This window comes from Rhinolophus sinicus, linkage group LG02 (assembly GCF_036562045.2).
Source record: "Rhinolophus sinicus isolate RSC01 linkage group LG02, ASM3656204v1, whole genome shotgun sequence".
In the NCBI taxonomy this organism is placed as follows: Eukaryota; Metazoa; Chordata; class Mammalia; order Chiroptera; family Rhinolophidae; genus Rhinolophus; species Rhinolophus sinicus.
This window is the reverse complement of record NC_133752.1, coordinates 49,738,279-49,761,370: the sequence shown is the minus strand read 5'-3', so window position 1 is coordinate 49,761,370 and position 23,092 is coordinate 49,738,279. Positions and strand designations below refer to the sequence as shown.

Genomic DNA, 23,092 nt, shown 5'->3' with positions numbered 1-23,092 from the left:
ACTTTGGGAAAGATAAGTTGTCATCTCCCTGGATCAAACCAATGTACCGCCTCCAGCTTTTGCTTCTTACAAACCCCACAATTTCAACTTCTCCTCACTCTCCTTCATCACCTCCATGCTCAAAGGACATTTTCTTCTAGAGAAGATTCTTTTCTCTCCCCTCCTCTTACTTACAAAATCACCTGCTGTTTTTATTCACGGACCACTCAGCCAGGTGGGTTTCTGTGCCTATCTGTGTCCAGCATTTGCTCGCCCCAGTCTTCTCACTGGCTTCAGTCAGTCTCCCTCTGGCTGAAACTCCACTGTCAGATCCTGCTGAAACCCAGGCGCCTGACCAGGTTCTGAGATGGCATTTTCCACTGATTATTGATAGCCCTGCAAGCTGGGGTGCAGTCCCTGGGTCACCTCGCTAGGTAAGGACAGGAAGTGCAAACACTCAGGGACAGAGCTCAGGGAAAGAACTGAAACTTGGGCTGTTAGGAAATGAGAGCTTCCGGGTCCTCTCCTCAGTGGTTCTCAAAGTGTGCTTCCCAGACTAGAAGCAGCCGTGGCTCCTGAAAACTTGTTATAAACGCTATTTTTGTCTTACCAGCCTAGGAAAAAGAGGTGGAGCAGTGGCTCCCAAATGTTGGCATGAATGATGATGATGATAATGGCTGGTGCATAATAATAGCTATGCACCAGCCACTGTTCTAAGGACCTTTTTTGAACACATTTAATCATCACAACAACCCTCTAAGGAGTTACGTACTGTGAATATTCTTGCAATTTTACAAATGAGAAAACTGAAAAACAGAGAGGGTAAGCAAATTGGTGTAATCACAGAGTAAATGACAGAACAACAGGCCAAGCTCTACACACACACACACACACACCCCTTCACCTCACTCTGGCTTTGATCTTGACTTCTCAGAGTATGGGCAAACTAAACCTGGTTCCCTGTCGTGAGGGAGTACAGCTCAGTGGCCAAGAGCCTATACTTGGGGCCAAAGGCTTGGGTCTGCAGCTTGGTTCTACTGTGTTGTGTGTGAACTTGGACAAGCTACTTAGGCCCTTTTGCCTGTTTCCTCAACTGTCAAGTGGGGATAATAACTGTACCCACCTACCTGATAGTGTGATTGTAAAGATTAAATAGGTTAATATATGTAAGCATGCCTGATGCATAGCACATGCTCAAGAAATGTTACCTTATTGTCTTGAAGGCCTCTAATTTGTGGAGAAAAAAAAGGAAGAGAAAGAAAAACATGGGAAAGAGAAGAGAGGGAAGAAGGAATTTGGAAACCCCAGGCTGAGCATTCTGTAACAACCTCCCTGGAAGAACTCAGGAAGGTCCCTGCCCATTCTCTCCTCTGCTGGGAAGCAAATGCTAATGAAGCATTTTGTGCACACCTGAGGGTGGAAATGTAACTCTCCATTCTGGGTCTCAGGCACATATTTAATCTTCTCGTGAAAGTGGTTGGTGTTGACCCAGGCCCACGACCCTCTGACTTTGAGAACCACCTGATGTAAGCAGAATTCTGTGTCTTTGCTGCTGCAAAGAAACAAATAAGCGTGGGATGTACAGAATTTAGTGCCCTGCTTACACAGGTGCAAGGGCAAAAAGAAAAATGGCCACTATTAAATAAAATGAAGTCTTTGTCTAAACCCTTAAGAACTACTTAGAGGAAATGTGTGCCTATATTTTATTAAGATTATTGTTGCTGTTAGAGACAGATAAAATAGCAAAAATAACCATCAGAAGATGCCAACCTGTGTAGCAAGAAGGAGCAGACCCTCAGGAAAAGGAGGCCTATGATGCTGAAATGTGGTACTGGCTTAATTATGGGGGGGGGAGGGGGCGGGAGGGGGCACGGGGAATTCTTACAAGCGGAGAAAGGGCCAACATTTTGCCGGCATCCCCTCTCCCATACTGGCCTCTCTCCTTTCCAAAAAAACGGAAACAATCCTAGCACCAGATCCAAGTATGTAAAGCTCTGGCATCAGATGAGCCAACAAGATAGCTAACCCGACATGATTTTCTCCTACAACCACTCAAGGCTCTTGGTAATCACACAGTCCCTCCCTGTATCATCAGGAGAGAATTTGCGCAGCTCTGAGATTTTGTTCCTATGCTGTTCCAGCTCACGTTTAAGATTTGTGTAGTTGTCAGAGGTGTAGGATTTACCTCTTTTCTGTCCTTGCTAAATTACAATATAGAGTACAGCCTTTAAATTTGTGTTTTTAACAAATTTTGTATTGTGAGATGAACACAAATATCAAAGCAACAGAAAAATCAAATTCACTTCTTACCCTGTCATGTAACAAAACTGAATAATCTCTTCTTAGCTTTATTGTTGCTTAGGCTTTTTTTTTTTTTTAACATACCTATAGTTAATACTCACAAAATTTGAGCTCAGCTATTTTTCACTTAGCATTATTTATCAACATTTCTATTTGTTTTCATAAAACACACATTTATCATTCTTAATAGCAGTATTATATTTCATTTTACACCCATAGTATGTTTTATTACTTTAGATATTTTTTCCATATTTTTTCCTTTTTCTTGTTTTTCTTTCCCCCCTAATTTTCTTCTTTTATTTCTCCAGGAATTGATCTCAAACATGTTTTGAAGTCCAAAGGATGTGATATATCATGGCTCATTGTACTTGGCCATGTTGCTTTCCAGACTATTGTAATAAATTATGTCACTATGAGAATACAGCTTTCTCAAAAGCCTTGCCAGATTTTGATTTTGTAATTATAATTTACTTTTACCAGTTTAAGCAGCATTTCGTGGTTTTGTGGGTCTTTGTTTGTTTTTTTTTAAATTTTATTGGAGAATATTGGGGAACAGTGTGTTTCTTCAGGGCACATCAGCTCCAAGTCGTTGTCCTTCAATCTAGTTGTGGAGGGCGCAGCTCACTAGCCCATGTGGGAATTGAACCGGCAACCCTGTTGTTCAGAGTTTGTACTCCAACCTACTGAGCCATTTGACCGCCCCGATTTTTGTGTTTTAAATTCTTACAATTACTAGGGAGGTTGAATCCTTTTTCAACGGTTTGTTTTCTGTTTGCGTGGCCTCTTGTGTGAATGTGTTCAGATTTTTTTGACCATGAATGCAGAAATAGTATTGCCCTTGTGGATTGGGTTCCATTCCCTAGAGATTCTAGATGTTCATTTCTTTCATCCATTCTGTTTATCACAAACAATTTCCCTCCTAAGCCACTTTGACTCAAGAAAGTTTTGTTCAGTCGACACAGGTCCCCCTTAGGAAGAAGATCATCAATTCAGCCCAGGTTTCTGGAGCCCTATTTACTGTTGGCTGCACACAGTAATCCCCTCATCAATTTTCCTGGAGGCAGCTTGATTTTTAAGTTCCCCAGCTCCCTAATGAACTCTATGCCCGATTTGTCAAATGTGCCCAGCAATTATTCAATGTTGTATCATGTACTACTGAAAAAAAATCGGGGGCACTATTTTCCTGCTTGCCTTCCTGGCCTTCTTTGATGTATATTGTGACTTTCTGCTAAGGCACTATTTACATGTTATGATCTCAAAGCATTCTACAACTACTGGATCAGACTCTGAAAAGAGAGAAAGGTATCAAAGTCAAGATGTTTTCAATGGCATAGTGGGGTAGGAAAGCTGGATAGGAAAATAATGGAGACTAGACAAGAAAAATTAAACAAACTGGAAAAAAAAGTATTTGAGAGTTGTTCGTTATGGTTAACAATACTGAATTGTATATTTGCAAGTTGCTAAGAGAGTAGATCTTAAAAGTTCTCAGCACAAGAAAAAAAACATAATTATGTGTGGTGATGAATGTTAACTAGACTTACTGTGGTGATCATTTAGCAATATAGACATATATTAAATCATTATGTTGTGTACCTAAAACTAATACAATGTTATATGTCAATTATATCTCAATAAAAAACAAGTATTTGAACCAGGTTACAGAAAAGACATAAGGTCAGTTTAACTAACTCAAAGAATACCCACCACCTAGAAATATATCTCCCTTTTGCAGGCATCACCCAAAAATGTAAAACAAGAACAACAAAAACTAAGAACTGTACAAGAGAGGCGGACGGGTGGCTCAGTTGGTTAGAGCGTGAGCTCTGGGCAACAGGGTTGCCGGTTCAATTCCCACATGGGCCAGCGTGCTGTGCCCTCTGCAAATACAATGAAGACAACGAGCTGCCGCTGAGCTGCCACTGAGCTCCCAGGAGGCCAGATGGCTCAGTTGGTTGGAGCGCGTGCTCTCAACCACAAGGCTGCTGGTTCGTCCAAGGAATGGTGGACTGTGCCCCTTGCAACTAAGATTGAACAACGGCAACTGGACTTGGAGCTGAGCTGCGCCCTCCACAACTAAGATTGAAAGGACAACTTGACTTGGAGCTGATGGGTCCTGGGAAAAACACACTGTTCCCCAATAAAGTCCTGGAAATACACACTGTTCCCCAATAAACTCCTGTTCCCCCTTCCCCAATAAATACCTTAAAAAAAACTGTACAAGAAATGCTAAACATTACAAAATTCCTTGATTAAAAAATGGCCCAAATTTTTCTTTTCTTTAAAAAGTTATTGTCCATTTCTTTGCATTTATTTTAATTTTACTTTTTGCCATAAGAAGAATCCCCAGTTGGGGAAGCATGCATCCCAACATGCTCCCTCCCTCACTCAATTCTTTCTTACTCACAAGCTTAGACTATATAGCCACTCAATGATCCCTTCCAACCCTCCACAGCCAGTCCACATTATCTAATCCTAGTTAATTCCTGGCCACAACTTGGTCTCTGGCGAGGCTACTGGAAGATGGTATAGAGAAGCTTCTCCAAAGAGCTACATATCCAATGGGTGAGACGGGGTATTTCTCCACAGTACTAGACACAACTACACTGCAGTTCCAAGTTATAGATGTCAAATAGTGCTATTGTCTTTATTGTTGTTGCCACTTAATTGAGCACTTTAGAATATGCCCTTCACCTAAAATAAGCACTTTACATGCCTCATCTCATTTAATCTTCACTAACACTATTACTTCATTTTATAGATGAGGCAAAGTGAAGTTTACAAACTTGGCTAAGATCACCCTGCTGGTAATAACAGAACTGAGCACTGACAATATAACATATTGCCTCTCATTGTTGTAACTTTCTGGTGGCTTGTAATAAATTGTAACTTTTCCCACAAGTGTGTTATTTTTTTACTATAGTAATTAAAAAATATACATTTTAATCTCATCCCTACTAGTTAGGAGTTGACTTCCTATGAGGCCAAATGCAAAAAGTCCCAAACTGTGATTTCCCAGGCAAATAGCAGTAAATACCTTACCATCTTCTGTTCTTTTCTGTTCCACATGAAAGTCATCTTCCTCTCAACAGTGGTAAGATATTTGAGGCTGTGGGTGGGGGTGTGCGGAAGAGGAGGAGGATGGGACAGTGGGGATCTCAGCCTGGAAGTCAGGAGGCCTGTGTTTTAGCCCCGCTTCCGCCACTAACTTCTCTCTCTGGACCACTGGTTCTTCATGGGCAAAAGGAAACCAGTGGATGACATGGGTTCTAACATCCCCTCCAGTTTAAAATGTCTAACAATTTATGAAGCCTGATAGTGTCATCATGCTGGCGCCCGGAGGTGTACACACAGCGCCCCCTACCGGCAGTCTCTCGGCAGTGAGGTCACGGTCACTAGCTCAGCACTCCCGCCTGCTGGTCCTGCGGCGGAGATGGCCCAGCTGTGGGGACTATGGGAAAGGCGGAGTGGTTCCAGGCATGCTCCAAGCTCAGCTCACCCCTCCTCTACAGTATATATTGCCGTGTGTTTGCTGAAGGAAAGGTGCTTAGGATTCAGATGGACAAAGGTTTTAAAGAGGACACAGGATTATAGAATAATTTAGGAGGGAGTCAGATGGTGAGGCAGTCCGTAAATGCGTGTGCTTAGCTTTGTTGATAATGAAAAGCCAGTTTTTAAAATGTGCTTTCTTTTTCTTTTTCATTTTTTCTTTAGCATGGAATATTCTCATAAAGACAGGCATATACCTATTCTCTGAAAGTGAAAAATAAAATCTTCTATAGCTTTTGTACATTCATTTAACATATGAGGCCAAGTAAATGTTCTGAGCTTCCCCCCAAGGGTGCTTCTCAGCTGCAACAACCTGCTGTTTGAGCCTGCTCCCCTTTGTATTCACCTGCCAGCTGAATACAAGCCCCTGGCACTTCATTTTCCAGCACTGACCTGTCCTTTCAATGTCACCAGCCTCCACTCCCTTCCCCCGAGGGGCATTTGATGGGAAAAACAGGCCCTTTCCATTTAGACTCTAGATAAACACACATAAAGCATCCTCACTTTAAAAAACAACAACACCCATTTAAAACCATTTCTAAAGGTTTTAGAAATGGTTTAAAAATGAAAACCCCTGAACCTTGAATCTGCAGCTCACAGCAGAAAAAAGCCATGGAGCTAATAATTGCCTTGATTCCCTTGCTTCTCCCACTCACCTCTTCCTGAAACCTCACACCTGAAGTTGGGGTTGTTTGGCCAGTACTCTGCCCCGAGAGGGCATCACTCACCTTCCCTGTGGGCACAAAGTCAGGGGAGAGGAAGACTGGAAGTTGGAGGTGGGTGGGGCAAGGGGAGGAAGGTCATCAGTGCCGGGCTTGGGCATTAAGGAGTCAGTACCCCACCGCCCACTTAAGCCAGGTCCCAAGAGGAATCCAATTTATGGTGAAGTCCATTTTCACAATAAGCTCCCAAAGCTCCCCCCAATTCACACAAAAATATTGACCTGCTCATACCTTCATGAATGGAAGAACCAGCCTGGCCTGTTCTGTAAACCAGGGGCTCCTAGTTCCCAACCTGTAGTCCATATTCCCAGGATGCTTTTCCAAAGGCCCAGAGGGCTTTGCTTTTTCTGCCCCCTCCTCTCACCTTCCAAACGTAAGCCAATCAAACCAATATAGACTCATTTTAATTTCTCTCCTAATCCTTTACTCCAAATCTGCTCAGAAAGAGTCCAGCACTAGAGCTGGCCCAGGCAGAACTCTCCGTAGTGAACTGGGGAGAGCCAAGACTGTAAATGCTAAAGATGGAGTCCTTTTTTCCTACCTCTTGAATCCAGGTTGGTCTTGCCATTTTGCTTTAACCAACAACATGTAGGAAAGCGATGCTGAGGGATTTCCAGAGCCTAGGCCTCCAGGGGCCTTATAGCTTCTGCTTTGGTCTCTTGAAATGCTGCCCAAATCACCATGAAAGGAAACTGTTTAGCCTCCCAGAGAATGAAAACCGTGAAAATGAGAGCTGAGGCGCCCAGCCAACAGTCAGGACTCACTGCCAGCCTTGGGAGGGATGGCTGAGTGCAGCTGCAGGAGCGAACCCAGGTGAAACCAGCAGAGGAGCAGGCCAGCCAGCACACAGAACCATGAGAAACGATATGCCAGTGTTGGTTTAGGCCACTCAGCCTTGGGGGGGTTAGGCAGCAATAGATAACTGAAAGGCATACTTCTTACCTTTATCTCTGTTGTTTATGGAATAAGATACTAGAATGGAACTTTTTTCTGCCTCTATTTCAACTGAGGCACCAATATGATAGATATCAGATCCCCAGATGAATAGGAAGCAAACCCCCTTACAGAGAATTCACAAAGGAAATTATCAAGACCTGGTTCCATCACTCTTGGATGCCTCATCCAGATCAAGGATATGAAAGGAGTCAGAGGGTGGTCAGAGGGTGTGAGGAGGGAAGATAGGTAGAACATTTTTGTTTTTGTTTTTGGAAAGCTGTTAATGAGCTGTGAGTGTCCCCTTAAAACCCCCAAGAAAAGAGGGGCTAGAGCTGTAGCTCCTTCACCTCACCCCAGTGAAGTAGGCTTATGTGGGCCGATCATTTGGAGAATTCTGAAATACAGCCAGGAAATAGCAGACCAAATGGGTACAGATTCAGGCCTCGACACTCAGAGTGGGCTGTGACAATGGGATGTGGGGACTGGTCTGCTCTTGTGGGTGAAGTGGACCAAATGTGGTCACTCAGAAGAGAGAGCTGGTGTGGGATTAGTTTGAGTCCTGTCTCATAGGACACCTAGAAGAGCAGAGAGACCCTAGCAGCAAGAAGCTAGAGGTGGACACTGGATTGCTAGGGTCTTAGGAAGAAATCAAAGGGACCTCCTAAAATAAAGATGTATCTCCTTATGCCCAGAGAACTGTAGGAGAGAGATGGTCGACAGTGGGAGTTTCTGAAGAACCCACCACAATTCCCTGTAAGGGACAGAGTCCTTCCCACATCAAACACTAGCCCGGCTGAGAGACCTTTCTACTTCCGCTGTCTCTAACTTCCTACCTGCCTTCCAATCTTGGAGGTTCAGAAACTAGCCAACAAACTGAGAAGTGCAGTCAAGAAAACAGCATAAGGTAGATACCCCAGAAAAGTTGCTCTCTACCCACCAACCTTTCCCAGGGCAGACTCCCAGCCTGGTGCAGGCTTGAGATCAGGAAGGGCAGGAGGGGCAACATTCAATCACGGTCAAAGTTTGATTCTCATCTTGGGCTGCACATTCTAATTTCTGAATTGAGACACAGTGCAACTGAGAATGACATGACATGACAATGAAATGACTTTCCTAAGGAGTTGAAAAGTCACAGGGTTTGAACATGAGTTGAAAACAGTCACAGGCTGAGGTTTTACATCAACCTTCCCCTATTAAATAAAATTTAAAAGGGCGACAGGGGAAAAAAAAATGTAGTGTTTTGATTATATCACTAATTAATTGTGTTTGCTGGACATGCTAGTTACATTTGTTGTTTGTGGTTTTTTGTTTGTTTGTTTTTTAAATTTTACTGGGGACTATAGTGGGGAACAGTGTGTTTCTCCAGGGCCCATCAGCTCCAAGTCATTGTTCTTCAACCTAGTTGTGGAGGGCGCAGCTCTCTGGCCCATGTCGGAATCGAGGAGGCAACCCTGCTGTGCAGAGTGCACACTCTAACCAACTGAGCCATCCAGCCACCCCCTGGTTACATTTTTTCTTATCTATTCATCATTTCTCAGGAGTACACTTTTCAAAAGACAAAAACAGTTCTCTTTGTGCAGTCTTTTTCCCCAGTTACTCATATTTCTCTTTGCTCACATAATCCTCCCAGTCATACAAACTAGGTTGGTTTATAACTTGTCACATGATTATATTTATCCAGGTCCAGAAAGTTCGTAGCTGGTCATCATTTAGGACATGGGCAATAAACTTGGAAACAGGTTTCCTCAGGTGCTTAAGGCCTTGGCAAGCTTTATCCCCATGACTGTGGGAGGTCAGTATAGCTGTCCTGGCTTAAGGCCAGCGTCACTTGTCTGGAGTGCAGGACTTCATCTGCACACCTGCCTAAGAGCTTTCAGAGACTGAAACCTGTAGGTGAGTCTTTGTACGTCATGCTGGGAAGTTAAAAATCTAATAGAGAAGGTGGGTTGGCAGAACCTATGTCTGAACTTCCAGCAAGTAAATTTTTATAAATAAAAGATGCAATCTATTATTTAGCATAACCAATCATGCTTGAAGAATTTGGGTATCACTAGCTAGTTCTCAAGAATTTAACGCATAATCATAGAGATGCATAATGCATGAAGACATGGCCCCACTGGATACCATCTTAAGACAGAGACTGGCTGGAGTGAGAGGGAAAGGCATTACATTTCAATCAATTATTTGCAGGTGACGCATTGCATTTATTCATGTAGTGTAATAAAGATGAAGCTGGAAAGTAGCATCAATGTCTTCTCTGCAGAAAGATGTGTGAGACAATGAAGCCTTACACTAGATGAAGAAGAAGGGTGCTGAGCTCTGTTTCTGACTGTGGAGCATTTAAATGATGCTCAGTGCCATGGATTTAAATCACGCTCTCACAGTCACTCCTCAGCGTTGAAATTACCACCTCAGGAAGACATCTTGCAGGCTATCCTGCAAAGACGTCACAGGGTGAAACTTGAAAGATTTTATCAAGGACCAGGGCATGGCCCTCAGCCTTGCTGGCACTGAAGTCTGATCCAGTGACTCCATTTCTCAAGGACCCATTTCTCAAGAGGCAGATTCACATGATCCAGTTTCCCAGCCTAAACCCGAGAGATAGCTTCTAATTCACAGGGATACTCGTAATCCTCATACCAATGCATTCTTTCGCAGCAGGCACACCTCTGTGGGGGGGCCCTAAGCACTGGGTCGCTGGGTGAGCAGGCATCACAAGGCGAGATGGGAAAGAATGTTTCAGGCAGCAAGCTAAGGTAGCCTGAGGTGTCCATCTCACAACAGAGAGGGGTTAGCCAGTGGTCTTTGAACTTTGTGTCTGTAGCCATTAGAGTTATGGAATCATTTTGCAAGTCACACTCAGTCACCATTTTAAAATAATAAAATACAGAGACGAATAGAAAGCATCAGAGAGTACTGCATGCAGCTGAGGTAGGTAAGAGGCAGTACGGAATAAGAGAACAGACACTAAATGCAGTTTCCGTAGGATCAAACAACAGCCATATAACCCTGGGCAAGTTACTGAATCTATGCTTCCGTTTCTTTGTTTGCAACGTACCTCCTAGGTTGTTGTGAAAATTAAATGGCTTAATATCTATAAAGGGGAAAGAACCACACTTGGCTATAATAAATGCTACATGAGCTTTCTTTATTAATAAGAATTGCTTTGTGAAACTATTGCTCACAACACAAGATAAAAGAATGGAGTTCCTATGACAACTGGAGTCAGACATGCTGAGCAGGACATGAGAGAAATCAGGGGACTAAGTGGTTTCCACTGCATTTGAATTAGAAAATTATGGAAGCAACACCATTGCAGGAAAACGAGAATCAGAGGAAATTATTCAAAAGGACATCTCAGATGACCAGGCTAGAGCTCTCTTAAGATGAGGAGCGCTTTTTAGTGAATTAAGATGAAAGTACTTTTGTTGAGAGGAGATGCCGTAAATATCTCTTGTCTGGAGAGAATTCTCATTCTCTGATGTGCATTTTGGCTTTTTTCTTTCTTTTTGACTTTTATCTGAGACCATGATGACATATTTTGATCCACTAGAATGGATGATCAAATTTAAATTTAAACTTGAACTTGAATTTCCTCTCTTCAGATCAGTCAGGTTTTCATCTCAATTTTTAAGAGTATCAGCCATAGCAATCGATTATTCCACCCCATACCACAAAGTCCTTCTTTCATAGATTTTTCCATGTTCCACACAAGTCTGGACAAACAGAAGGTGACTGATAAGGTAAAGGCAAAGACTAAAATATATTTTCAAGTAGATATATCTTTGGAGAAGATATGAGAGCAAATGGGGGAGAGTCAATAATATTCCAGCAGAAGTAAGAATAATTATAATATTGACCATAGACTGAGTACCTACTATGCGCCAGTCACAGTGCTAAGAACTTCATAACCATCAATCATACTTTTCACAATGCCTTTGAAAAGTAGATGGTATTATTTACAACTATAAGTAAGGAAACTGGCCCTTGAAAAGGTAAAAGCCTGCCTGAGACTCACTGCTAGTAAGTGTTAGAGCCAGCACTCAAACTTGGACTCCCTGACTTTCCCTACACACTGCTACAAGGGTTTTAGAACCAGACCCCCTAGGCCTAAATTCCAGCTGTGCCACTTACCATCTATTTAACTTCTCAAAAACTCACTTAATTTCCTCTTACATAAAATGGGGGTGACAACAGTAGCTTCCCCACAGGATTTTGTGAAAATTAAATGAGATGTTTATTCAAGGATTTAACATTGTGGCTGGCTCTTATGTAGCAAACTGTTGAAATAGATGCCAACTACCATTATTGTTATGCCAGTCTTTGCAAGTCTGTCTAGAACTGTAAACATTACATATGGATAATCAGTGGACCAGGCCAGACAACAATGTGCCACTTGGCCAACTGTCTTTGGACCTCCTTTCTCTATAAAGGCATTTCCCATGGCACCACATTCCTGCCCTTGGCACAAGAAGAAAACAAGACACCAGTGAGGGCAAAAGTGTGCAGTAGCAGAGTAAAATAAGGAAACTGCATGCACCTGAGAGGTTTCAGTGCAGGCCTGTGGAATCAGGAAGAGAGGAAGAGCTGATGTTTGAGACGGCAGTTGAGCTAGTCTCATAAAGGACAAATTCAGTACATTATGGAAGGCAGGAAGATAACCGCTGGGGAGAAAATGAATTACTTGGAGATTGGAGTGGAAGTTGTTGCTCATGTACTGTGTGAAGAAGTACTCCCACAAAAGAGCAACAGATTTAGGGCTGAGAAGAATTTAATCAGTTTCTCCAGCCCATTTTAACCTAAAAGAAAAGGACTTCATTTCCAAGTCTTAAATGGGCCAGAATTTAAACAGAGTCGAACTAAGGGGAAAGATGATGAGGAGGAGCCATCCACCGTGCAGAAACCAGAAAGAAAACACCTGCCCACAGAAGAATTGCCCAGGCTCAGATTTAAGGGCAACTTTGACTCAGCAAGCACAGCGCAAGCTGGGGGGAGTGGGGTGAGAGGACACAAAAATGAACCTTTGTTATTTCCACCCTTGTTTTGTATTTTGTTTTGTGGGTTGTTGTTTTTTGTTTGTTTGTTTTTTGATCAGCTAGATGAGAACATCAAATTCCGCTATGTTTATTTCTACTTTGCCAGGCCAAGGATGCCAAGGTTTTAAGTTTAAATAATCAAGAGGCAATGACATTTATTTTTAACACCTGCTGTGCTGAGAATTAACACATCTGCTGCAATCCCTGAGGTACATAGGCAAAAATGTTATAAAGCATCTTTATTATTCCAGCAAAGTGGAATTTAAAAATATGTTATTTAATCTGCAGATGGTTGGGTATAGTATATAGTACGGATCCTGTTATATATGGAAGGTCCCACCTCTGAGACCCAAGAAACAGTGCAAGTGAATTTACAGAGGTTAGTAGACGAAGAAAACTAAATGTGGAGAAACGAAAAGAGAACGCAATGTGCTAAATTTATCATTAGGCTGCAGACCTGGGCTGAGTTAGTGGGCAGCTGGTCACATATTCGGTGAACAACACTTTTCAGTGGAAAAGGTCAGAGGGAGGAGACAGCAGTTGCTTCTGTCTTTATCACCGCTGTCCTCAGTGTTATTCTCTATAACGTGTGAGTCATTGAAGGACATTGTTCTCAAGAAGCTTACAGTCTATTTAAGGAAACAAAACATGCACATAAACAGAAAAGTAAACAATACAAGATGTGCCAAATGGGCAATGTTTCATTGTTAGAAACTGCTGAGTGTCTTCATATTACAAAAACCTATATCCATCTTGCTGGACAGAAGCCACACCATGATGCTAGACTGAGAGAAATAGCCCCAAATGCTAACATCATACAATTTCACTCTAAATCATCCAACAATTAAAGGATAGCTGTGATATTAAGATATGAGAAATTACTGCTCTAGAAGTCATTAATGAACTGCGTTGTGTGCTGTTTGAAATTGTCCGTTTTTAACCTCATGCCGATTTGGGAGTTATTCATCTGAAATGACTTTAGGCTTTATACTCCTAAGCATATTTATATTTATTTAGGAAGGCAATATAAATATAGTGTTTGAGAGTAAGGACTCTGGAATCAGACTTCTAGGTTCAAATCCCAGTTCTACACATATTAACTGTATAACAGTGGCAAGTTACTTAACTCCTCATCTGAGAGTGGGAATAATAATAGGACTTGCCGCATATAATCATAGTGAGGATTACATAAAATGGTGCATAAAGTATGCAGCTCAAAAATGTTTGCTTTCATTGCTATTATCACTAAGGTGGTAGAGCGCCTGAGTCGGTGTGAGATGGCTGTTGGAAGGGCCCTGGCACTGCACAAACACCGTCTCCCACACAGGTGCATTTAAGACCCACCTCCCCATTCTCTGTGTTTAATGGCAGGTGAGTGGACAGACTAGGGACAAGGAAGAGGCACCTAATAGTCTGAGGGAGCAACATATGAGGAAATATGTCCAATATGTCTACTTAAAAATTACTAGTTTACACGCACAACAGGTGATAAGAAGAAATTTGAAATTAGAAGCAAATAAGCACACTTGATGCAGATTAAGAATGTGATGGGAACAATGGGTGCAAGTGTTCATCGATGCTAATAAAATTACTTGCAGAAAAACATTTTTAAAGATCCAGGGAAGTTGTGAGGAGCCTTTTGAGTTTCAAGAATACAGCTGTATTTCTACCCAGTGTCCGAGGGCTGCTTGTAGCAAAAAAAAAGTGGGATCAAAAGGAAGTTAATTATGTCTGTTTTAAGAGAAAGTATTGCAGGTGAAAAAGAGGAAACTATGATAAAAGGTCTGGGGTGGACAGGGACGAAGGGTTCAAAGGCCCATTTTACACACAGTGTTACTCTTTTGGGTGAGTGTGCCAAGGGCTCTGGGGTACAAAGTGCCTCTAAATCTCTGTAGCAAACACCGAGAATGTGTCTTCCCTACAGGTTCTGACTGTAGTAAGACATTCCCAGAGGGCAGGCTCCACTCTGGGTGGGGGTCTTTGTTCTGTGCTCTTAGATCTGCATTCCCGCCTCCCTTTGCACTTACATATTTGTCTTTATCACTATTTGTGTCCCTTACCAGTCTTCACATTTCATCAGAACAAGGGCCAGGTCTGTTTCTGTTTTCCATTGTATCTTAAGTGCTTAGCAAAGGACTGTGTAAGCACAGCATAAAGCACATAGGAAGCCCACAATAAATGTGTGGGATAAACGCACAAGCACATGAACAAATGTATGTGAGAGAATAGGAAGGTGAGGACCGAATACTTGCATTCTGCATTTCATGGGGACGTTTACACTGGGTCTGATTATTGGTATTGCTTTAAATATTTTCTTTCATTGGACTGAGCAAAGCCAGACCCTATGAACACCAGTCAGGCAGGTACTTTCCCTATAATGCAATTTTCAGTTATAAACATCATTCTCAGAGCACAAGGGTTAACCAAGTAAATCTTTTGAATCTTGTACCTTCCAAAAGGAAATCAACTAGGTCAGCCTAAAAAGTGTCTCTCACAAACCATTCCATAGGCTAAAATGTTTTAAACGATCCCATGGGCAAATAATAATAGCTATTTATGCTTTTTATTATAATGAGATCCCTTGTTAATAAAAAAACCATCATAAAGTATGTGTGTGTCTATGTGTGTGTGGTGTATGTGTGTGTACATGTACACACACACACACACCTCCTATCTCCTGGGGTTAGTCACAGTCGGGAAAGCCTTGCCTGTTAGCTCATTTAGTTATAACCGGACTCCACAATTCACCTGCTGGCAGCTACTTTTATTGCTTGCATAGTGCCTTCTTTCCACACGGATGACAAATACATAGACCCTGGGATGGCAGCCCCTGCTGAAAGTCCATGTTAAACATTGCTAACCCACGATTGCACTTTCTTTCTGAGTCTAGACACTACCTCTGAGTTGTTTTCAATATAGTACCCCTGCCAGCCACTACAAATCAATCAAAGTCAGAATATCTGATGAAATATCTTTGCCTCCTGGGCCTGGGAATATACGCTTTCAAGTCTTTCAAATTCTCTTTCCATGATCCATAGTAGAAAATGGCACTGGCATCGAGTACACACACAAGGTTTCACTAAATAATACGGGTCCTTATTTGAATGATGTGTTTTGATTTTCTATTCTATTTCACTTTTTAAAATGCTATTTGCAATGTATTGATTTTATAACCTATACAAAATATGGGTTGTGAACTGCAATTTGAAAGATCATGCTATACAGATGCAAACTCCAAATTCTAAAGTCATGGCAAACAACAGGAAGAGGCTCTGTTAGCTTTCTCAGTTGGACAGAGTGAGGGGCTAATGGAACTATGGTCAGAGGCTCCATTCCCACCAAGGCCCATTAGCTCTGATGTTCTGAGCCATCAGTGAATGCCTAACTCGAAGCAGCCATCTCCTGGGGACACATTCTTGGCTATGGGCTAGGAGGCAAATCTCTTCCTCTTGCATAAAGAATAATTCAGAATAACCATCCTGCCACAATGGGTCAGAAAATTACTCATATCATATGAAAGACAAACCCAGTACTACCTGCAAGGAATCTCATTATTGATTGCTTGGTTCCCACAAGAACCAACTAAGCTATTTTCGGTTTGCTGAGATCACGTGTCTGTTCACTCCTGTGTTTCCTCTGCCTGGCTAATTACCACTCATCACTCATCTCTGTAATCTCCCCTGTCTGCCCTGCAATCCACACCCCACCTCCTCCATCCATGCCCAGGCCACGTTAGGCCCCCCTCCTCTACTGTCTCACTTGCTACTATATTTAATTTCCTGACCACCTCCCCATACATCCTCCTGGGGGACAAAGATGGTCTTTCAACTCCATTCTCAGTGCCTAGCACAAGGCCAGCCTCACAAGTGCTCAGAAAATGTTTCTTGAATGACCTAATGACTGATTCAAGGGCCAAGGAAGGCAGGAGTTAATGTATTTGAGGAAGACAAAGAAACAAGAATTAGAGGAAGGGAAGGAGAAGCAGGAGAAGACATGTGAATAATGTTTCATGCTTTAGCATCAGTTTCAGAACTCGTTCTTCACCTGACCCTCACAACAGGTGAGGCAGAATTCATATTCCCATTACACAGGTGAGTCCATTGAGGCTATGAAGAATCCTTCTTTATGGAGAGGAGGAGGATTAAAACAAAACTATGGAGAGAGAAAAATACCTTTTCTCTAGATTGGAAAATTATTAGAAAAACACCCTTCTCCCCTTAACCACAAGTTGGAGGAATCCCTCAAAATAGGACAGTGACAAAATCATGGATTTGGGATTTTAGCAAGAAATACTGCTTTGTTCTCTAACAAAGTTCTAAAGCAAAATAAATCCCCATAATTATGTGTACAGGAGAATCACTACCATAAGGCCTGAAGTATTGAACCTTAATTAAACATAGTTTTAAATCAGGAGAATTTGTTTATGTATGGGAATTTGTCACGCTATAAAGATTAGAAAAAACAGAAGGCAAAATGCAGTCAACATCTCTCTAAGGCTGACTTTGACTTTAAAATACATATGTAATTGTGTGGAAATCAGGAAGATTCTTGATAACTCCAAAATGGTGTCTGTGGCTCTCACCAAGTTTGGGGGTAGGGGGAGATGGAAAAGAGGTGGGAAGGAGAGAACCTTTTAAAAGTAACTGGCTGAAATGTTCTGACCAAGAAAGGCATAATTTTACTTCTGCTCCTAAGTTCAGATGATTTGGAGCCCTGCATAAACCAAAACTGTCACTATAATTCAAGAATAATTGCAGCAAATGGCTGCTTAGCACAGGGAAACAATAGGGCTGAGGAGATGGAATCTTCCAGCCTTTGAGTTGCTCTGGGAAGCAAGATCTTTACCTTAAATCCCAGCTGAGTAAAAAAATCTACCCACTCTTCTCATCTCCTTACCATACCTGGACCTGGAGAAGCCTAAACATTTGTTGCCCTTTGATCTTCCCAACCCTAAGATTCATTTAATACAGAATACTCATCCTGTGAGCATTCATACATTTACATATTCTACCCCGTTCTCTCCCCTCATATTCTCTCTCTCTCTCTCTCTCTCTCTCTCTCTCTCTCTCTCTTTCTCTCTCAGCTACATCCGTCTTCCTTTTCCTCCTAAATAAACCTACTTCAGTGTTGAAAACAGAAACAAATTGAACCCTACCTACCAAATACTGAATCACATTTTCCCAAATGACGAAAAGGAGCTTATCACCACTATCATCAAAATATGTCTCTTTCACTTGTTCCCTGCCCTCTCCCTGCCAAAAATAAATAAATAACCCTATAATATCAGAACTGCAAAGAAACTGAAGACTATCCGGCCTTCGCCACTCAGAGCGAGGTCGAAGGACCAGCACCACCAGCCTCGCCAGGAGCCTGCTAGAATAGAACCTCCTGCGCCCACGGGACCTGCAGGATTAGATTTGAATTATAACAAGATTCCACATGATTCACGTGCACACTCCAATTTGAGAGTGTCTAGGCAGCACTTCTCAGCCCTGGTTGTATAAGAGAATCATCTAGAAAGCTTTAACAGCTACCCAAGCCAGGCCTTGCTCACCTGAGGGCCAATTAATCAGAAACCTCTGGACACTTAAACGCTCCCCAGTGACTCTGCAGCCAGAGTTGAGTAGCACTGCTCCTGCCCAACTCTCCAATTTCACAGATGAAGAAATGTAATTGCAGTGAGGCCAAGTGACTTGCCCAAGGTCACAAATGTGCCCTAGGGTTCCTCAAGAGGATGGACTCCAAGAGTGGCAGGGTGGGTTTCCTGTGCCCTCAATAGTCTAGCTCTTCTTGGGCTGATTGACGGGTGGAGAAGGCTATGTTCTTAGAGGGTCACCCATCTCACTCTTTTCTGAGCCCGACTCTACCCTCAAAGAAATCATTTAAGTTGGCCTGGAGTACAGCTTAGAAAATTGTGCAGCCATAACATTTCTGTTTGACCCACCAAATGTGTTAGATGCGTTCATATTTGCCTGCCCTCCTCTCAGCTGTCTTCCTCCTCCCCCCACCCCCCACTCCTGTTTAGAGGAAAAGCAGCCAGTACACACCACTCAGACGGAAGTGTCTGAGAAAAATCCAACTCAGGAGGATTAAAAAACAAGGCAGGGTTCATTCCTTTTCCTTGAACCCTTGGAAAATGTTTACATGGGAGGCTGACCAACTTCTACAGAAAAAGCAACATTGCTACCAGCTGTGGAAAGAAGGCAAAATTGGTTTTGAGATTTGCCCGGGCATTGCAGATATGGTTTATAAAAAGCCCAAATGTCAAATTCTCCTTGCTCCTTAGGGTCTCCTCACAGATAATGCAGTTCCTGTCAAGTATAAATCAGCCTGAAAAATGAGACCTGAGAACGGGGGTGGGGGTAAGGAATCTATTCAAAGACTCGAATTCCCAGAGGCCCATGGCTTTTATGTGAAGGATTACTTATCTCCTAGTTTTGCAGGAGTAAAAAGGGCAAAATGGAATGAAGGCAAAAGGACATAAATGGGGAAATCAGAATAGAAGGAGAAAGAGAAGGAAGAGGGGAAATAAGAAGGAGAGTGCAGGAGGAGAGAAATGTATGATTATTAAAAGTCAATTAAAAGGCTCTGCTTCTTTGCTTCCTAAATTTTAATATCACAGAAGCAGGGCTGAATCATCTGCGATAGCTCAAATGCAAGGATTAGGAATGAGAAAGGGGAGGTTGGAGGGCCTTTCATCACATGTTGAGAAATTGCACTGCCTGGTCCCTTGGCTGCTGCAGGACAGGCATGCTGGGGGGTCCACAAAGGGAGAGGAGCTCCTTCCAGGAACCATTCCAGACCCACTCTTCTAGAAAATGGGCTAAACTTCCTATTCCCCTTAACCAGCAGCCAGCACTTTTCACCCCACAACTGGAAGGAAATCTGCTCAGTGCTTCTATGTACAATTTCCATTCAGGGAATCGTTGCATTTTGGAACGGAGTCTGCCGACAGAGATAATTTCAGCTCATCTTCTATTTTCAGGCTCCCTCCTCTATGGAGAGTGGCATCAACTAAGCTCCAAGAAGCAATTTAGAAGTGGGGTTTGTAGAAGGGAGAACCCATGCCAATCTACAAACCTGCAGAGCCGGGGGAGGAAGTTTTATTTTTAACACTGGGATCTGTAAGGCTGACCTGTATTTCATTCTTATATTGACAGAAATGACAAGCCTCGAAGGCCAGGACACAGAATTGAGCCGGTGCCTTTGAAGGCAGAGGAGCAGTTGCAGTAAGACCCTGAGTCCCCACCCTGGACAGAGACAGTGACTAAAACAGAAGGTCCTGGAGTGTCTGAGTAAGGGTGTACTCCATTCGAGGGGAGAATCTGATCTTAGCTTTACCTTCAGAGCTCAGAAGTTAATCCATAGCCAGCCTGAACCATGCAGCTGACAAGAAAAAAATGGGTGGAAGATGGCAGATTAAAAGCCCAGGAATGGAGAAAGTGGGTGTTGATCTCCCAGATTTCAGTAGGAGGACATGTCCAACACATCAGAATCCCTCGGTCAAATACTCGTAGGCAAACACGGAGGTGGTATTAAACAATGTGATCAAATGGAACTGCTTCACACCATCATATATGTTTATTAAAAATGTGTCATCTCTACTGTTACTTTATTCCGTATTTTATTTCTCCTACTCATTTCTCAAAACCTAAACCTCTAAATCATATTTGCCTGGCCAACCTTATGATGACAAGTCTTCAAATGTGTAATACAATGTTAAAATTAATTTTATGGCTGAGACACTGAAGGTTGGCACCGCTACGTTATTTTCTTTTTTTTTTTTTTGTCAAGAAATCACATTTTAATCTGCCATCTAGTCAGTGGACTGGAAACAGAGAGGAATCACTTCAGACTATGAGAGATTTTAGATCCTGCACCACCAGCTTTTTTTTTTCAGTCTGTCATCTGAAGGTAAAGCCGTCCAACGACAGAGTGTAGGTGCGGGAGCCGCTGGCTCAGTGACAGGAGGCTCCAGGAGGAAGGGCATAGGCCTCAGGTGGATTCCTCCACGGGGTGTTCCACAAGCACCTCACACTAAACCCTATAATGCAGAGCCCAGTCTCTCTCTGCTCCCTTCCAGAATCCATGGCCAATGGCACCACCTTCTACTTGGCCATCTGGCAGTAGAGGCAGTGACTGGGGGTGGGGTGGGGGGTCATTAGATTCTTCCTCTGCCCCCCAAGCTCACTCAGGAGAGGTGCAGCATGGTGACGAAGAGAGGAGGCAACAGAACCAGGAGGCAACAGACCACCTGACATGAATCCCAGTTTGTCACTTGCTAACTATAAGTGCCCTTTGGGCCAAGTCACTTACCCTCTCTGTGCCTCCATTTCTTCATCTGTAAAACCTCTTAAGGGTGCTTGTGAAAGCAAATCAGTTAAAATACATCATAACGTGGAACCCTACCTAGCGCATATCCAGGGCTCAGTGTTGGCTAAGACTTCCTGGTCCTCAATCGCACGTCCACTTAGTCACAGGACCTGTCAAATTCAAAATCCTCTCCAACCCCACTATCTTTCGTACGTGTTTGTAGCCCTCACCATCTCTCACCTGGACTAATATCGTCCTCCTGGTCTCCTTGTCTGTATTTGTTTGTATTCTTGTCGCACCACCCTCCCTGCCACCCCAATCCATCCTCTACAGAAACCACATGGATCCAACTAAAACATGAAACCAAACTTTTCCCTCTCAAAACCCTTCAATGGCACCTCACCCTTCACAGAGGGAACATCCAAACTTCGTGTGTCACATAAGGCGCCCTCCCCATCCTGCCCCTCCCCCACTTCCTCTCCTTCATTTTCAGCCACTCCTCTCCTATCTCCTTTCCTTCCACTCCAGTTACACCGCGTGACTGTTCATCCTCCAGCTTGCTATCTCAAGCCTCCATGCATTTATCTGTGTGATTCCACCATGGAAAAGTGCTATAGGTCCCAATTTGGTCATCACTTTCTTCAGACAGCCTTCCCAGAACCCAAACCTGGGCAAACTCCTCATGCTGGGTTCCCAAAGCCCTGTGCATTTCTCCTGTTCCACACCCACTAAGTCACACTGCAATTCTCAGGAGCTTGAGGGCAGGACTCATCCCAAACACCAGCACGGGCACTCAACCCCAAATCGATGATTGTGTGGTACAGTGGTGAAGAGCAGAGGCTCCAGGGTGCTGGGCACATCCTGGCTCCTGCATCTACTGGCTCTAAGGCCTTCATCAAGTCACTGACCTTGGAGAGACTCATCTGTAAAGTGGGGAGGATCGCAGTATCTCCATCATAGAGGTATTATGAAGAAGGAACAAAATCAACATAGCGTCTTTAGCTTGGTGTCTGGCACATCTTAAGCACATTATATGTACTTAAGGGGAGGAAAATCCCGACATATGGAAAGTACCAACAGGATGGAAATTTTCTAAAACGTATGGGCGCGAGCTTCAAACACGTTTGTGGGCAGAACTCATTAATGGATACGCCAAGATCAACTTGGATATGTTGCTCATGTGGCTGTGGCTGATATTTCAAAAAAGTAAACAAAATAGTTGAATCAGCTAGTAATTGTGCCCCATTCCTAAGAGACTGGGTTAGTAAGAGCAGCCCTATAAGGAGCCAGTGGAGACATTCTGGAGGATTCTGGAGGATGACAGTGAATCCAGAACAAGCTGTTCACTCTCCTTCAGAAGCCAAGGAGCGGAGGAAGAGTGGGGCCAACAGAACCCTTGATCATCCTGCCAGTTTCTACAGGAGATCAACTCCCCACAGCTAAGCTTCGCCAAAACTCTTTCTGACGGCAGGGTACTTATCCACACTTTGCCCAGAGGACCTGCTGAACTAATCCCTGTTTCCATGACTTCCTTGCCCCTCAGCCCCAGCAGAATTAGCTGCTGGCAATGCTAATTGGAAATTCTCTGTCCTTCACGCCAGGAATTTGAGTGAAAACCCTCTTGGCTCATTAAAATGCTATATAACCTTGTCAATGCTGCCAAACGCCACCACAAACACATGTTGAATTTTTCTTCTTTAACTGACCTCCTCACAGCAGGCACATCCAGAGGCTCCACTACTTTTAGTAACGAGAATCCTCAGAAAAATAAATGAGATGGGAAAGATGGACATACACATATGTTGTCTGCTTCTCTGAAGGAGCTGGAGCCAGTCAGCCACAATTAAACTTCTGACTGAGGCTCTCAGAACATGTACCAAACACACTGATTTCAACAGCTTCGGGGAAGGGGTCAGCCTAGGACAGTGTGGCCCAGGGCCACAGGGGAACAGCCCCACAGGCTCCTGGTTTGAAAGACTTCAGAGTTACTGACCCACTGTATTAGCTCACTTGTGCTGCCATAACAAAGTGCCACAGACTGGGTGGCTTACACAACAGAAGTGTATTGTCTCAGTTGTGGAGGTTTGAAGCCCGGAATGAAGGTGTTGGCAGTGTTGGTTCCTGCTGAGGGCTCCAAGGAGACTCTGCTCCAGGCCTCTGTCCTAGCTTCTGGTTTGCTGGCAAACTCTGCCATTCTTTAGCTCATAGAAGCATCACTCCCAATCTCTGCCTTCATCCTCACATGGCGTGCTCTCTGTG

At 43.2% G+C, this 23,092-nt stretch overlaps 1 protein-coding gene across 2 annotated transcripts in view; it reads right to left on the bottom strand.

Annotated features, from left to right (window-relative positions):
- SCD5 (stearoyl-CoA desaturase 5) overlaps positions 1–23,092 on the bottom strand; it is a 143,230-nt gene that overhangs the window by 83,235 nt on the left and 36,903 nt on the right. The window contains exon 1 of one of the 2 annotated variants that reach the window (XM_074324282.1): positions 7,090–7,151. The exons of the other annotated variant lie outside the window; for it this stretch is intronic. Within the exon in view, the coding sequence (XP_074180383.1) occupies positions 7,090–7,136 (47 nt within the window). The 5' untranslated portion in view covers positions 7,137–7,151. Of the gene's footprint in view, positions 1–7,089; positions 7,152–23,092 lie in introns of those variants that run through there. 2 annotated transcript variants of the gene reach the window in all.